The sequence below is a fragment of the Stigmatopora argus genome, chromosome 14 (genome assembly GCF_051989625.1).
Source record: "Stigmatopora argus isolate UIUO_Sarg chromosome 14, RoL_Sarg_1.0, whole genome shotgun sequence".
Taxonomy (NCBI): Eukaryota; Metazoa; Chordata; class Actinopteri; order Syngnathiformes; family Syngnathidae; genus Stigmatopora; species Stigmatopora argus.
The window spans coordinates 7,752,297-7,769,874 of NC_135400.1; the positions used below are offsets into that span (position 1 = coordinate 7,752,297).

Genomic DNA, 17,578 nt, shown 5'->3' on the forward strand with positions numbered 1-17,578 from the left:
GAAAATTGAACCTGGATTGTGTGTACACATTAAAATGCGCATGTGAGCCGCCAATGTTTGTAGCCTAAAAATTAGCCGCAGTTAAAGCCCTGCACCGCAGTTGCTATGGCAACTATGATAGAAATAGACATGTGTCTGCAAAGGAAAGAAATGCATTCATGTGCTTTTAAAAGAAAAGAATGCACTTTTGATTGATGGCACAATTGACCCAGGTTAATTGTTTTAATGAATATGTCCTGTTTGATTCTTTTCTTTGTATAGCTATGCAGTTTATTGTTATCTTTATGACACAGGGCCAGTATGTAGAAATGTGTTTTGTTAGACAGCAACATTCTCCTTAGACAAACATTAACATCCTTATTTTGAAAAAAAGGAACATTTACAGTCCCTTGCTGTGAACTCAAGATGGTGAGATAAACACTACAAAAATGTTTTTGATGTCAAGCCCACCGACAACACATTAATTTAAAAAAGCTGTAATTATAAAAGAGTATAAAATTCATTTAGTTAATGAACGAAATGAACTGTTCACTTGCCTTGAAGTGTATCCGTTCTGTGGATCCAGACGCCCACTGCTGTCAAAATAGAAACATGCACAATATTGATTAGGCTGACTGGACAAAACTAGTATTTGATCAACAAAAGCAGGCATTTCTTAGTGATAAAAAATCTTGTTGCAATTAATTCATTGATTGTTGTGATTATGTTTAGGAATAATTTTCACTTTAGCAATATAAAACAAGTGCAATTGATGTTTCTGCATTAGAGGTGCCCTTTAACTCAATAACTGCCAATGATAGTGATAGATGTCCAATCCATTTTGACTGGGAGGGCTGACAGCACTAGTTCAAAACATGATAATTCATAGCTAACTATCCCAGTTCAAATGGATTTAACATATTTACTGTCAACAGCAGTCTTTCAAAATCCAGGGTAGTAATTTATCTAGATTGGACGGGTGCCGTCAATGATACTGGAAAAAAATTACAACCAGTCCTCGCAGTTTAAATGACTTGGACATCTCCCGTTGTCAATGGTGACAAATCAGTTCATTTGGATTACTTCCTTGTAAATCTTGGGGTACTTACAGGTGACTTCTTGCACATTTTGGGGCATCCCAGTGTCATTTCCTGTGCATTTTGAATCTTTTCTTTTAGGGTAGTTCTTAGGACCCCCTTGAAAATGAGATGGTTAATCTCGAGGGGCTTTCCTTAATACATTCAAATTTAATGGGTCAATTTTCCCATCAATCAAAAGTGAATTATTTCCTTTTAAAACCACATGAAAGCATTTCTTTCCCTTGCAGACTATTTCTTCGCCAACTGTAGATATTATGGCTAAGGATATTTTTCCTAAATTTTGGCAAAACCGTACATTTTTGTTCAAACATTATACCACTATTTGAGAAAATCCAATTACCAAAAATAGTCCCCTGTTGATAAAATGTTATCAGTCTTAAACGGCAACTTTTGAATAGCTGTAGTGAGATTCTCCCTGAACGGGTTAAACAAAAGCCCAGTCCAACCTGCAATACAACACATGCATTTGTGCATCAATATGCTGCATTACAGCATTGATATGACACAGTAACAAAATAAATGTAATAATAGTAATAGAAAATAGTGTAATATAGGACTCTGCTTTCCTCCCACATTCCAAAGACATTCATGGTAAGCTGATTGGACACTCTAAATTGCCCCTAGGTATGAGTGTGAGCATGAATGGTTGTTTGTCTCCTTGTACTCTACGATTGGCTGGCTACCAATTCAGGGTGTCCCCCTCCTCTGACCTGAAATCAGCTGGGATAGGCTCCAGCACCCCCCGCAACACTAGTGAGGATAAAGCGGTTCAGAAAATGAGAGATAATAATAATATATAGGCTATATATATGTAATATAGACCCTTATTCTGTGCAGGCCCATGTTGTTGCTGTCATTTTACACTTGGGCCCTCAAGATAGTAACTATAATTCACTTTCATTGAAGGTGAAACAAGAACAAAGGAACGCTGTTATGGGAAAAAAATACCATCAGTACCGTTTAATAACAAAAAAGCACTTGGTATTAGGAAAATGTCTCTTGTAGTTTGGAAATAGCTTAAAACCTGAGAAATAAAAAGAGAAGGAAGGGGTGTCATGTGGAAGCTAATGGGGGTGCAGGGAATGTTTTGTGTGTGTGTTGCATGAAAAAAATACATATTTGTCTTAGGGAAAGGAAGGTATGCAAATGAGTTTAGGGGCGGAAAGTGACGTTAGCTCGCTTTGCAAAACCATCGTTATACTTGAAGGTAGGTGCAATCACATCAGTGGTGAGGGAAAAAGAAAAGAGGGAGAGAGGAGAGGGAGGAGAGGAGAGAGGAGAGGAGAGAAGAAGGGGCGGGGGTGACAGTGTGGACCTCACCGCTGACGGGACCCACAGGCACCCTGATTGTGCCCTGCTCTCATCATTTCTGGAGGTGAGGACAAAAGGGGGAAAAAAGAGGGGGAAATCGGAAGAGAGGCCCGGGATCCGACTGTAGTGACGGCTTTCCCCCCCGAATTTGATCGCCGATGCTCGGGGTTTCCTGGACCCATCCAGGCTGAAGGGAAAAGCGGCGTAGCTTTCTACTCCACACTGGGGTTTCCTGCCACAACATCGGGATTGTCAAAAAGGAAGCTTTGAGTCTAAACAGGGCCTTGTATTGTTACGATTTCAGGTATGTGTATAAAGGGATGTTAGCTAGCCTTAGAGCGATGTTCGGAATGGGGAAAAGACGGCCGGCAGAGTGATGCTAATCATCTCGCATCACGTCTTCTTGCATGTTTCCTCCATACACGCTAGCTAACCCAGTTTTGTCGCTGTTCCACTCAATGTGAGGGGGAACAGCTACACTTAATCGCCCCGGTTGCTAGCTTACACGCCGCCTTTCAGCATTTCGTGCTCTCGATTTGCATGGAAAAGCAAGGGGGAAAAAAGCCTTAATTAGCTGTCTTGCTAAATTTGCTCCAGCACAGCTCGTAGCGTTGCTAGCTTCCAATTTGCAGCGTGTGAGCTAACGCTAAACTCAAAAGATATCAAAAGGAAAGCAGTGCCAAAGCTCATTGCAATGCGTAAAGCCTGTCATTGGCTAAAAACAACATAATGTATCGCTTGCGGTCTAAATGTGATGCAATAATAGGATTGCGTATGCTCTTACTCATATGATAGCCATATTCATGACATTACAGAGGCAGTTTTTACTGTTGGTCGTGATCAGAGAGCTACTGTGATTCATTAGTAATCAACATACAAGGGTGGAGATCAATAGAATCCTTTTAACTGTACAGACTTTTCATTATATCAGCCTGCACGGCTGGACTAGCATGTTTGAAGAAAATGTCTGATATATACACTGCTTGTTTTTGTGCTACGATCCATCATGGGTTAACTGCACTCATGTGCAACCTATTGTGAAAAAAAATCATATTTTGGGTCATGTAGGCCATAGTTGGATACCAACTAATAAAATAATGTAGCTTCATGACCCAAAATGTGTTGTCCACATATGTGGTTGCAAGGTCTTAAGTTTTTATTTTTATTTCTATTTTTTAATGACCAAAAATAGCCACTTTCCCTGTAAATAGTAAGGCTAACTAAGACCATTTCTGGTTTGTCACTTTTACCCAAGGTCAAAATCATAATGCATTAATACACATGTATACATATGCCTGTATGTGCTGTATTACTGATTATTAATTATCAGAATGTCAATGAGAACAATATTTATACAATCAGAAATACAATCTGATTGCAACCTCTCATTGGGGTTTTGCTTATATTTTTAGATATCATAACATTATACTCCTTATTTTTGGCCAGTTTAGATGGAATGGAAAAATAACTCATTGGGAATATTTTCCACCATTCATCATCCTTGCAGGGATCATAGCTTTTGATTCTATTTATCTCTGAGAATGCAGTCGGACAAAAAGGGGTGTTTAATTCCTTCAAACTAGGAGGACTCACTGTAAATGCCCATGTTATAGCGTGATTGACGACGCCAGACGTCATGCCAGGAATAGTAGTCAATGCTTTAAATTAATACACTGCAAAGGGGTTGATAATTAGATTATAATGATTGGCTTTATGCTATACTATTTAAAGCACAATTGCCCAAACGTGTTGAAAGGCAATTAATCAATCTATTTGTGAAAAAGTAGACAACGCAAGCTTGACACCTAAGGAATTTATTTCATATATTTATATTGTTTGTAAGAACATTTCAAATGTAGTTTATACAGTAATCTACATTTATATTGCTAATTGCATTTACTTTTTTTAGTTGAAAAAGACCTACTGAGCCAAGCATAACAATACAATGCACATAATACTGATCAGCCACATTATGATCTCTGAGTATTGTTATTCATTGTAATTCAGTCTGTTAGACAGGCAATATTCAGTTTTGATGACAATGCAGGACATATTTATCTAGTAATATAATCGTCATGAGTGTTTCCTTATCGTTTTGTCTCATGTAATTGAGGCCAAATTTTTAGATAGATTAATAGATTTTAACATCCTTGTAGCTACTTTCACAATCCATTTCATTTTATTGTCGCACTATTAGTTTTTTATTTATTAATTTGATTAAGTTCTTGCGATAATAATTGTGCACCTGTTAATAATGGCTGGTTAGAGTACAATTTAAATTAGTAATTGTGAAAACTCGTGAAAATTCCATAGTTCTTTAATATAGTCTTTTGTATTAAATTGTATACATTGTATAATGATATATAGTAAGAGCATAAGCATGCCTTAATGACATTCTTTTATACTTACTTACCTGTAAGTTATAAAAGATAAATGTATGTCATGCTGTTGCCAGTATAATCTTGACGTATCATTTATTACGCATGGTTAAACTGAGCTAAAACATGTTTGTAGGACGTCATCATTGTATGCCATATTGTTTTGTCGGTCACATGCTGACTAATACGTTTTTTCTTTTCCCAACAGATTTGTAAGCCTCTGGTCAGCAGCGGCTGGAAAAATAATTTATCTACATAGAGTTACTGAGGGGAAAAAACAAGGAATGGACTTTTAAAGCACTGAACCTGGAAGTGGAATAAATGGATTATCTTCCTTTTTATGAAACAAGTTCCCTGGGAACTGGGTAGAATGAAATGATGGTTGACAGACAATACCAAAGGTAAGACAACTAAACGCTGAAGTACCAGTAGAGCATCAAGAAGAATCTACTCACAGAAATCATGAAATAGGAGGGACCAAATACGCTGGACCCAAAAGAAAGCACAAAGTCACAAAAAAAAACCTACACGTAAAATGAGAATGACCAAGAAGGGAAAGTATTGTGCTGCATCCAAGAGTGGACTATAAATGGAGTTCTGGAAAGTATTTTGCAAGTCAGTTCAAGGATTTTTCGACACAACTCATCTCACGCAAGTGTGGTCCACTACCTGGCAAAATTATACAAATTAACAGAATTCTGTTTCAATGGAATATACATTTCTTTGCACAATTGCAATTGTATCATTCCATAATATTTCTCCTCAAAAAGACTTGTTTGCTGAAGCTTTTGTGGTTCAGCTTCAGCAAGAGAGACATTTAAAGCTGCCTTACATAGTGACGTGTTAGTCATCCATGATATATTCTTGATGCCAAACTGCTTGAAGTGTAGAAACAATGACTACAAATCCGCTGTGATGTGAACTTTTTTAAGTGGTAATAACCATACACCATTGCCACAAAAAAGTGGGAACTGTTTTTTTCTTTTTGATACGAACATCCAAACTAATGTTCTCGTGCATATAAGAATTACATTTAAGAAGAAAATGTTCCACTTTCTTCTGCATCCATGAATGCTGTGATCTGCCCTTTATTTATACATCGGAGGCATTTCCCACTGGCATTTATCAGTGTGGTTTTTCTTTAACACAAAAGGAAAAACATGCAGAACTTTTCTAATAGCCCCACTCCCCATACTCTTGCCTCTGGTTTTGGTATGAGGAGTGGAGGTGGACCGCCATACCCACCTCAACCAGCAGAACCCCAGTTGTCTCCAAGGATGGCAGAGGATTATGCAGCATTGCAACAGCAGAGCCTGCTCAGAGGCCATCCCCACTCCAATCAAGCTAGCTCCATGCTTGCTTACAATGCTCGAAACAGAGGCATTGTAGAGTCGCCCACACAGGGCAACATTCACAGCAGTAGTAACAACCATTACAGGAAGGATGCAATGGATTATTATTTTTCATTGGGCGCAAAGGACAAAAACAGAAGAGGAGGTCTGGTCTATGGAACAGGATTTGCTTACCCAAATATTGATGGACATATCCCTCCACAGTACAGACATTCTGGCGCTGGGTCTGTGTTATCATCCGGCATCATGTCACAATATTCAGTAGACTATGGGCCTAGCAGTGGTTCAGGTGGGGCATCTGCAGCATTCCCTCCTCATCAATACACTATGAGTCAGAACGCTGCAATGCAGTCCATGCCAGCTTCTCAAAGCCGTCAACCTGGGCAAACATATTCCCCTGTCCACCATGGGCAGCAACATCGGAGTTATCCAAGCTCTGGGCACAGAATGACCCCTCAATATCCACAATACTCCCCACAGCCTGGAGTCTCATCTGGGTCATCGGGAATGTACAGCCCCCCTCCACAGAGATATGTTGATGGGACGGCCAACACCGGTTTTGACCCCAAAGTCAACAGTTCGCACAGTGTCAACTCAAGTGCAAACTCTGTCTCCGGTTCAGCTGCTGCTAACAATATGGGACCAGTGGAAAGCCTTCAGCAGCGTTACCATGCAGCAAATTATTCTGGATATATTCCACAGACGCAAATGCTTCATAAGGAAAGCACCCTGCAGCATTGCAACACACAGCACAATTTAGGTGTTGGTTATGACAACCCTGTTAAAATGCAGCACCAAGGCCCAACTCAAACCACCATATATGGCAAACATCAACAGACCTCTACCCCCAGCATACCTCACACGACATCTCAAGAAATAGCCAAATCCCCAACACATCCTCAACAAAGTCAGATAAACCAAAACCTCAGTCCAATATCCAACCCGTCCCCAGCTGCCTCCGCAGTACATTCGCCAAGCTGTAGTTCCACGCCTTCCCCTTTGATGGGGGTTTCAGAACCCTATGTACACCCCTCAGGCCCTTCCCACTCTTCATCTACCGTCCACAGCAGCAGCCACAGTCATAGATTAATTCAGGCTGTTTCACAGTTAAGTCCGACACCAAACTCAAACAGTAGCATCAGTAGTTGTGGTAGCAATGCCAGTCATAAAGGTCATAGCATCAGTAATATTGGAGTAAACAGTGTGCCGCCTCCAAGTGGCAACAAAGCTGGTCCAAGTTCAGGACTTGTTCCTCACGAGGATGGTCTCTCTAGTTATTCATCTTCTTCATTTGGGAAAATGCAGGATGCAGGACTAAGTAGTCTTAATGCTTTGAGCTCCCAGGTAGCTAATTTACCGAACACCATTCATCACATGGTACGTACTGAAAGTGCATTTTCACAGAAAAAAGGGAAAGATGGCGGACAGGTCCAACCAACAACTCATAGTGTTCCTCCATTGGAACCAAGAAGTAGAAATGCAATTCCACTTTCAAGTACTGCTACAGTAAAAGATAAAACTGTTGTTGGAGTTTCTGAAAGTGGTGGTCTAGAGACTGTTGCTGATGAAGATTCCTCTTACATGTCAGCTGAGACCAAGACAGAACAAGAGGATCATTTGATAGAGGGACATCAAGGAATGAGGCAGATGAGTGGTACTAGCAATGTATCTGAACCAAATCTTTACAATCACCTTCAGAGTCAAAACGACCCACAATCTGGTCAAACATTGAATGCTAATACATTTACCTACAAGTCACCACCAAAAGAAATTCTCTCAAAAGCAAATGCTGCTTCTAACTTAACATCACCTGCTTCTGGATGTTTTTCCTCAGATGTGGATCCAGATTCGAATTCAAAACCCCCAGTTTCCTCACCTGCCTCCTGTATTATTCCTCCCCCTCAGTCAAACTGTGTATCGCAACCTAGTTTATTGAATAATAACTCAAGAGCTGGCCTAAAGAAAAGTGTCGAAATAAAAAATGAACAAATCAAAACTGAACATGAAGAGGGAGCCGAAAATGTGGAGAAAGACAATAGTGATATGCTACGAGATGGAGACATTGACAGAAAGCATGGCCAGGATAAAGAAAATGTGTTGCACACTGCTTCCCCAGCCCATAATCAGAGTGAACAAAAAGCAACATCTGAAGAGCAGTTAAGCGTTGGTGTGATTGTTTCAGCTCGTTCTGAGGGAAGTCAAGTTGAAAAAAGCAAGCAACCCCAAGACTTCTGTTTGAAGGAGAAGCAATCACAATCCTATTTGAAAGAGTCCACGAGTCATAATGGCGAGGGAAGTATTGATCTTAGTCGATATTCATCGCAACACCCAAAAATAAATCTTGAACAGACCCACAATCTTCACCAGTTTGGATCACATAAGTACGGTTTTGTTGGCTCAACATACGGCTCAGATGCGTCTATGGGTAAAAAAGGAAGGACTGCCCCATCAAGTGTAAATGAATCCAGTTCCAGAAACTATCAGCAATCTCACCCTGCTTATGCCTCTGAGTATTCAAAGGATTTGAGTTCTCTAACAGAGGCATTTGGGAAGAGAGGGCAAGTAATCGGAACTAAAGGCCAAGAGGACATAACTCAAATTCATCAATTCCCTAGCCTTTTACAGGAGGTTCTTCAAGGCTATAATTTAGATAGACGTTATGGAAGACCAGAGCAGGCATTTCCTGCACACCTCCAATTACAACAACAATTTCAAACAAGATACCCATATGGTATGACAGAACACATGAGGATGGTAGATAGTGCATCCAGTGGCACCTTGGGCCAAATGGCCACCACTGGAAAGCCACGACACCCGAATAATCGGCATGGAAGTAAAACCAATTTTGCCACGGGACCTCAACCCACAACAAAGCTGGAGGCTTCCAGTACCCAGATAAATCAAAATACTGCAAAAAAAGAAGTGGCTTACTCCGAGGATCATTTAACACAAGGTTCAGATGTACAAGCAATCCAACCAAAACAAATCAATTTAGCGGACTACTCTCTTCCACAAAGAAAAACGTCCACATCTTCTGCTGTACAGGAGCTCCTTTTACAAGAACCCGAGCCATTGAAAGGGTGCACCGGTCAAGCGGATTCTCAGAAGTCAGAACGTCGCTCTGTCATCTGCGATGTGTCACCAAACAGACGTAGCACACCAGAAAAAGACAGAGAAATTAACAGAGAGCGGGAGAAAAATCAGAGTGCGGCGTCAGTTATTCAACAGTCATTTTCCTCCCCGGCATCCGTCAATGATTTGGGTAAACAAGAAATTTTAGATAAAAAAGTAGTAAAAATTGAAATGGCAACCAAAGAGATTGCTCCAAATCCCGATTTTCACGCCAGTGGTGGAAGTAATGAGAGTGATATGGAATATTCCTCAAAATCTGTTCAGTCATCCATTGTGCTCAATTCTGACCCCTATAGGCACTTGTTGCCCCATTCTCTAAGCATAAATCCTTTATCTTCACCATCAAGACATCAGCCACATCTCCATGGTATAGATTTAGGAACAAGCAATTCCAACAGTTTCCCTGGTTATCGTTTTGGAGACACAAGAGACAGTAATATGCCACGTGGCCACCCTCATTTTCCAGCCCACCATCCATATCACAGTTTATCGCCACAGCCTCAAACTACAAATAAACTTCAAATCTATCCTCACCATCGTGGTTCGTTCCAACATTCAAATGAAATAACTGATTGGGTGAAAACAATGAACAGGTCTACCAAGGATGTAACAATGATGCCAAGTTCTTCCCCGGGAAGACATAAAGTTGGCCTGTCAGAGCACATACAGAGGATGATCCCGCAAACAGACTTGCACAGTGATCAACATGCAACCAAAAGCCTGCTCCATCAACAAGGTGGATTCTATGAAATGAAAATGTGGGAGCCGCCACACCCAAGTCGAGAGGGCGTAAGAATGCTTGAGGGTGAGTCTGCCTATAGAACACAGGCACCTCCTCCACCATTATCTGTTTCACAGGGAACTTTGCCCCATCATAAAGCTCATGGCTCAAATACAACTGAACACGAAGAAGCTAAACGTCCCTGCCTCCCACCTTCATTCAACGCCACTAAACCGCAAACGGACATGACTTCTACTCAACCAAGAGTGCAACGGCAAACAAAGCCCGGAGGTCCTGGAGAGACAAATCCTCTAATGTTGAGAAGGAGAGTACGTTCTTTTATCTCTCCAATTCCTGCCAAAAGGCTACTACAGGATCCATCTCAGCAGAGGGTGGTTACAAATTCACACCCTCCTGTGGTTCCCTCAGAGTCAAACCATCACAATGACGATGAAACAACCTCATCTGATGTCCTACAGCTCACTTCTCCATTGCCTGGTGATAATGTTTTTCCTAAATCTCTGTCTCCTTCAAGTGGTAATATAAAGGCCTTGTCTTCAAAGAAAGGACGTGGGTTGAAACTTGAGGCAATAGTTCAGAAAATATCACCAAGCGTGACAAAGTCTGCAGTCAATGTTGATGATGGAACAAGCCAATACCCAGGCTTTTCTAATGCAACAGTCTCGCAGTTCAGTGATTCACAGGACCAGGAAATAAACCATTATTCGCGTTCTACAGCAGGGGATGATGGTTTTGAAGATGTTCACTCATTAAATGACATGATGCCATTCAGGAGTGTAGATGAGACTGGCCCAATGCCGCTGTCCGCCTACCCATGTGATCCACAAACTGGCAGACAAAAAGACTTTGACTTTGGGTTAGGAGCTTCTGTGGTATCGGCGTCTGGCGAGAAGGAGGAGTTTGCGTTGCTCGGACCTTTACCCCCTCCTCCACCAATTCCTCGTCCAGTTCAGGGTTCTCCACCTCCATCTTCATCTGCGCTGTCTGACATTCAGCATTTCACCAATACCTACCAGCAGCTTGAGACAAGGAGAGGTGAGCAGTCTGCTGCTAACCTTCTTCGACAGAAAATTCAAGAATCTGACATGGGATTTGATGATTATACTGGAAATGACTACTACAGAGGTACCTCACATCAGATGTGCTCTCCTCGACCAAATCTGTCAGGACGGGATTGTAAGACTCCAGAGAGTGGTGTGCCTAAAGGCTATTTTCCATCTGGCAAAAAAAAGGGAAGGCCAGTTGGAAGTGTGAATAAACAAAAACGTGCCCAAGGCCAAGTCCAATTACCAATCCAATCTCAACCCCAAGATCAAGGCATGATTCCAAATCCTGCTCAATTGCCACCAATTCCCATTACAGCTTGCGTTACAATACCAGACCCAATTGAAACTACAAGCGCAGAAACCCCCATGTTAGAAAACAAAAGCACTCCTCCGCTAACCCCTCCCATTTTAACCCAGGTTGTTAAAATGGATGTTGATAGTGAACCCACTGAACCAGAGATTGATGTCAAACCTGTGAGACGGCGGCGCAAAGGTTTGAATGATGAAGATGAATCTCCAGAAAGAAGAGGACGTCAGAGGATTAGAAGAGGGGGGGCACCAGCACCGGCCAGAGATAACCCAGAAATCCAGTTAGGGGCAAAAGGGGCTAACAGCACCAATAGAGCATTCCTTAACCCAAAAGGCCTTTTTGTTCCACACATTCACGTGGAGAACAAAATACCAGAGATTGGGTCAGTGTGCAGCATTGTAAATGCTGAAGATGACAAGTTGAAAGGAGAACGTGGTGCGATTGGAGGGAAAACAGGCGGGAGTGTAATTGATTCTTCAGCAAGCTCAACTCTTTTCTCACATTTCTCAAAAAGAGAATCGGAGATGAGGGAGATGGACCAGGCTGAATCTTCCCTTCAGTCGGGAAAAACGCTCCCTTCATCTGGCTATGTGGTTTCAGGACCTACTCTTACCGAAACGAAACACTCTGGCCGTCAACTTTGCTGCCTATGTAAAAAATGGGCCAATTACAAACACCTTGGAGATCTTTATGGGCCTTTCTATCCTGCGGAATATGCTGCCAAGCTTCCCAAAAACCAGCCCCAGGTTCGACAATGTCATACAACCACAGCAGCGACCAAAACGGCCGCAACCTCAGAAATTGGCTTGAATGCTTTAGATGCTTTGCTTAACCTACAAAAACATGTTCTATTGTCCAGACCCATGGCTATGAGTAGTAACTGCACCGTGAGTTTGGATTCAAACCTAAAATCTCTTTCCACTGCAGCAAAAACTCCTTTCTTAGCTTATAGGGAAAATATGATTGGAGAAACCAGCACCATTGCCTCTTCCTATACCACCAATAAATCTTTATCCTGGGAAATGAACCCTGATATCAGACCTATTCCTGATCTAAAAAGAGAGATAGATTTTGACTCTGAGCAGCAGCAGCAGCAGGTTCCAACTCAGCAGCAAGGGCAGCCAGCAGATGAAAGCCAACAACGACCGCAACACAGAAAGCTGACCTCGCACCCACGCTTTAAACGGAGGCACAAATCTAGTGAGAAGACCCCCAGAATGGTGCCATCGAACAGTAAGGCGTCCCTGCCGTTCCAGCCTCCGCCACCAGCTTTGGATTCCCTGGGACCATTGGCCCAGCTCGCCCAGTTGCCCCAGATGCCCATGGACCCGGAGGAGTTGTGGGTTCACGAAGGATGCATCGTGTGGACCAGTGGCGTATACCTCGTCAATGGAAGACTGTATGGCCTGCAGGAAGCACTAGATGGTGCCAGAGAAACAGTAAGTATGGACTACATTTCACCCGTATATTGAATTTTGCTTCATGTTTTTTTTTGTAGTTAATGTAATGTATGCATACCTGTCAACCTCTGCCGATAACTGCCCTTATAAATGATTATGATTCCCCTTACAAACCCCAAAAAAACCTTACAAACACCGTACGAGTCGTACGGTGTTTGTAAGGTTTTTTGGGGGTTTGTAAGGGGAATCATAATCATTTATAAGGGCAGTTATCGGCAGAGGTTGACAGGTATGTGTATGTAACGCTGTGTTGTGTAGATGTCTTAATTGCTTGTGTGTATTTCTGCTTTTGTGTCTTAGAGCTGTTCATACTGTGACATGGTTGGCTCGACTCTGGGCTGCTACAGTAAAGGCTGTATACGTCGATATCACTATCACTGTGCCATTGAAACGGGTGAGCAAGAAGCTGAAATGAATACAAATATTTTGTATAACTTAAAGATGTTATTTTTCATAACCCTCTCAGATCAGACACACCCACCATTCTTTATAGTCGAGTTTTGTATGGCAGTTCTGTTTTGGAATGATTATTTTTTTCCTTCCATTTCAGATTGTTCTCTAAATGAAGATAACTTCTCGCTGCGGTGTCCGAAGCACAAGGTAAAACAGGCAAAATTTTACTTGGGGCTGGTGCTTTAATAGCATTGAAAAAGGCAACTATTGAAGTCTCTGCTGTTGGTCGTGCTTTTTGCCTCAACTCCGTTCAATGAAGGGAGTCAATAAGTGAGTTTTTGAGTGTGACTTCAGACAGCCTCCACCTCTGACGCCACATTAGTCGAGCAATAAGCTCACCTAATAACCCTGGTACGAATATAACGCTTTAAACATTGCAGGGTTATTTTGTAATGGTACATGTTTTGAACTTACTGTTTGATTTTAAAGTAATTTCTCAAAGCATTATTACTGTTTGACTTTTTTTGGGTCATCTCTTTCTCCTTCAGCTTACCCAGAATGTCCGGCCCGCCAAGTCGATGTACCTTGAGCAGTCCGAGAGAGGATGAGACGAATTCAGTCTGGAAGCAGTAAGTGCATTTTAGACCTTGAATTTTTTTCCAATAAGAAAAACACTTTCTATTACCAATTATGAAAGGTTTGTGCGTTAATGATCACTTTAAGTGTTTAAATAGATATTAAGTCCAGGGGTGTTTTCGAATGTTCATGTTTGAGTAATTTTGCATATTGCCACCCAGTTTTGTTCATTGTTACCTGCATCTTTGGTTGAACTACCTGTTGTCAGTGAAGGCTATTTTTATTTTTTTGCAATTCAGATTGATAAAAATTAAATATATACATTACTGTTTTACGCACTTGCACAAGTTTTTAGGGGAAAGACCCACTGAGTCATCGGATGGCACCCCCCTATCATTGTTGTCTTAAAATTAAGTTGTTGAAATCGGTCATGCATGTTACAATTGAAATTTCTCAAAATTTGGTCTCGTGAAAACCGCCTTCAATTCACCTGAAAGAAAGTACAGTGGTACCTCGACATACGATCTTAATCCGTTCTGGGACTGAGCTCGTATGTCGAGCTTCTCGTAACTCGAGCAAACGTTTCCCATTGAAATGAATTAAAAACAAATTCATTTGTTCCAACCCTTTGAAAAAACACCAAAAACAGGATATTGGATTGGAAAAACATTTTTCTTTGTTCTAATTCGCCATATATTGACATTGGGGGGGGGTATCGTTTGGACTTTATCCACGGCAACGCACTCGTAACCGAACAAACAAATTTAAATTAACTTGGATTAATATATACAGACACACTCAAACATGCGTTTAATGTAACTTTACACCAAACTGAATTCTAATTTTGTTTTAATCTTTTTTACCTTTGGAACGGGTTGACTCCACCCGCACGTTCAGCCGGAGTCTTCAAAACGAACGCATCAAGAGTTGTTTGTTTTTGCTTTCCCTTCAAAATATTTGGAAAATGACGCGCACAAATGTCATCACAATATGATAACACGCGACCACTTGTCAGTGTGCCTCTTTTCTACAAAATCCGAAAACTCTTGCCACTTCATTGTAACTTTTCCTTTCGAGGCAAATGTCTTGATAAATTCCACCGCGGCTTTCGAATTGGAACTTGCTGCTTCCCCGTGTCTGATTACCGAGTGTATTCCAGATATTTTTTTAAATTTTTCAAACCATGACTCGCTTTAAAGGGTTCTGAAGGTGTTGAAGGCTCCCCCTTTTTCAGATCCTTTCGTTGTTATCAAATCCATGTAAATTCCGCTGGCTTTTTCACATATAGTTGACTCGGTCACGCTATCTCCTGCTAACTGTTTATCTTTTATCCACAATAAAAGAAGGCTCTCCATCTCGTCATGAATGTCACTGCGCCGGTGGGAAATGATAGTTAGTCCTTTGGAAGGCCTCTTCTCCTTTATTGCATCCTTCTGCTTAAGGATGGTGGATATGGTTGACGTATTCCTCTCGTATTGCCGAGCAAGCTCGGTGACACGTACACCACTCTCATATTTTTCAATTATTTTGCGCTTAATGTTGATTGTCAACGGTCGCCTTTTCTTTGCAAAACTCTGCCGATCCATTGTTGTTTACTTTGTATGTAGTATGCATTGACCAACGTGGGAAAAAAATGGGGGGGGGGTGCAAAGCTCCGCCCCGTGCTCGTAGATATGTTTTACACACGAAAGAGATGCGGCAAGACAGTGCCATGGCCACCTGGCTTGGTCGCATCTCGAAATTTTGATCGTATCTAGGGCGAATTATTCAATCGAAATTTTGATCGTATCTAGGGCGAATTATTCGATCGAAATTTTGATCGTATCTAGGGCGAATTATTCGATCGAAATTTTGATCGTATCTAGGGCGAATTATTCGATCGAAATTTTGATCGTATCTAGGGCGAATTATTCGATCGAAATTTTGATCGTATCTAGGGCGAATTATTCGATCGAAATTTTCCTCGTATCTCGAGCAACTCGTAGGTCGAGGTACCACTCTAAACTGAAACAAAACAATTAAAAGTGAAAGATCATGAAATCAAGTACCATTATGTTAATTTACTAGGGAATAGTATGAGGTGCTTAGATCTCTAAGGTCTGCTGTATCCAGATTTTTTTTTCTTTATCGTCTAACTATGAAATTATAGAATTAAAAATTTTTACACAGTGCAGTATATTTCTTTCTCTTTTAGTTCTGGTTTGGACAAGAGTCGGCTTAGAGACGAGACTTGTTATGAAGATGATTTGCCTGGGGCTGAGCAACAATAGGGAATGTATAATTTCAATAGGAATCGGCATCATCTACATTCAAGACATTACAGAAAAAGGTCAGCATTATTGCTCTTTAACTTCAAAGCAGAAGAAGATGAATACATGCAGCTAAGATGAACAAAGCAGAAGGAAAAAGACTTGAAAGGAAACACTGAGATCGAAGTGGAATAAAATGACAAGTGCAACAAAAGGAACTTTTTCCGTCAAGAACAAAAGAAGCAAATTTCTTGCCTGGGCTTTTTGTTTAATACCCTCTAAGTGTTATTCACCACCACCTGTTTTAACATTTACCTTTTTCTGCATCTTCTTTTGACTGTTTTAAGGAGGCCTGTTGGGATAAAACAGGGTTTCACGCAGAGAAAAAAAGCGATTTGGATTTCTCTTGCAAATAGTATTTTAACTCATAATCAAGATGAAGAATCCATATTTCTATTTTAGCCTTCATTATTATTTTTCTATCATCATCATCAGTATTTACCCATAATGATGAAATGGATGTATCTCACTTTTTATTCATTCAGAACATTAATTGGCTGCTTTTTTCCTCCCTTCATTTTTTTTTCATTCCCGTAGAGGGAGAAGCCAAATTGATGTCCTGGAATGTCAGGGTCAAGTTTGCCACAAAGACATTTATTGCCTTGGAGAACGGACATCTGTTGCCTTTCAATAGAGTGTGTGTGTGTGTGTATGCGTGTGTATGCGTGTGTGTGTCTGTGTGAGTGAGTGGGAGAGAAAGAAAGTGCTATACCATTCTGGTCCTTTTTGAAGTGTTCTTATTTTTCATCATGAGCTTTTTACGGTACAGCAAGTATTCCTGAAAAATCAGATGGACACAGTCTTATTTTTGGAGTACTACAGATGTTCATAATGTGCACAGAGAAGGTCGAAAGGTGAACCAATGTTCAGGTCGTCTTTGACATGCCGAGCGGACTGAGATGGATTTTAAGCAATGTTCACATTGTGGAACTGTGTGCTGGATATTGGAATTGTGACCTCAGTCACTCCAACGGTAACGGAATTAGAACAACATGAGGGTGTCAAGGAAATCTGATTGGCCAGTTGGATGTACGGGCTAACGGGGACCAAGCTCGGCCAAGTCGGTTTGCAGCGGGAGTTTGAAAATCCATTCAGAAGAGGCATTGCCATTCGATTTTAAACTGTGTCAGTCGTACATGGTGTTGTCTTGATCATTTTTTTATTATTATTCTTGTACAAAGTAAAAAAAAAAACAAGCTTAAAGACTGCAGTAACACTATCAGAAACATGTTGTATCACAAAAGTTGTCAATATGTATATGAATTAAGAATACACTTAAATGCTTCAACAATGCTCTTTTTTCTTGGGCATCGTTTTTTTTTCTGCATTCGGGAATACCTAATATTTAAAAAAACAAAAAAATGGGAGGATAGCTGACTGAAATTTTGTTTCCGTGCCAGTGAACACCACTTTTAGCTAGCTCAATGACAGTGTTTACTAAACTGACAAAAGAGAGTGTAATTACGCATTAATTTTGGCTAATGGTCTTT

At 40.9% G+C, this 17,578-nt stretch overlaps 1 protein-coding gene across 2 annotated transcripts; it reads left to right on the forward strand.

Moving 5' to 3' along the window:
* Positions 1-2,368: 2,368 nt before the first annotated feature.
* tcf20 (transcription factor 20) lies at positions 2,369-17,381 on the forward strand. 2 transcript variants are annotated; one of them, XM_077618806.1, is made up of 6 exons: positions 2,369-2,454; positions 4,977-12,789; positions 13,111-13,204; positions 13,361-13,410; positions 13,752-13,832; positions 15,974-17,381. In XM_077618806.1, the coding sequence occupies exons 2-5, from the start codon at positions 5,929-5,931 to the stop codon at positions 13,809-13,811; spliced, it is 7,065 nt and encodes a 2,354-aa protein (XP_077474932.1). In that variant the 5' UTR covers positions 2,369-2,454; positions 4,977-5,928; the 3' UTR covers positions 13,812-13,832; positions 15,974-17,381. The 2 variants fall into 2 exon arrangements, with proteins under 2 accessions (XP_077474932.1, XP_077474931.1); XM_077618805.1 differs by having other exon boundaries at positions 2,381-2,694.
* Positions 17,382-17,578: the final 197 nt, after the last annotated feature.

Excerpts from the sequence above, each read along its gene's own strand:
- tcf20 (XM_077618806.1), top strand. The coding sequence starts at position 5,929 with ATGCAGAACTTTTCTAATAGCCCCACTCCCCATACTCTTGCCTCTGGT. Across the intron at positions 12,790-13,110 it reads TAGATGGTGCCAGAGAAACA|AGCTGTTCATACTGTGACAT; the intron begins GTAAGTATGGAC and ends TTTGTGTCTTAG. Across the intron at positions 13,205-13,360 it reads TCACTGTGCCATTGAAACGG|ATTGTTCTCTAAATGAAGAT; the intron begins GTGAGCAAGAAG and ends CTTCCATTTCAG.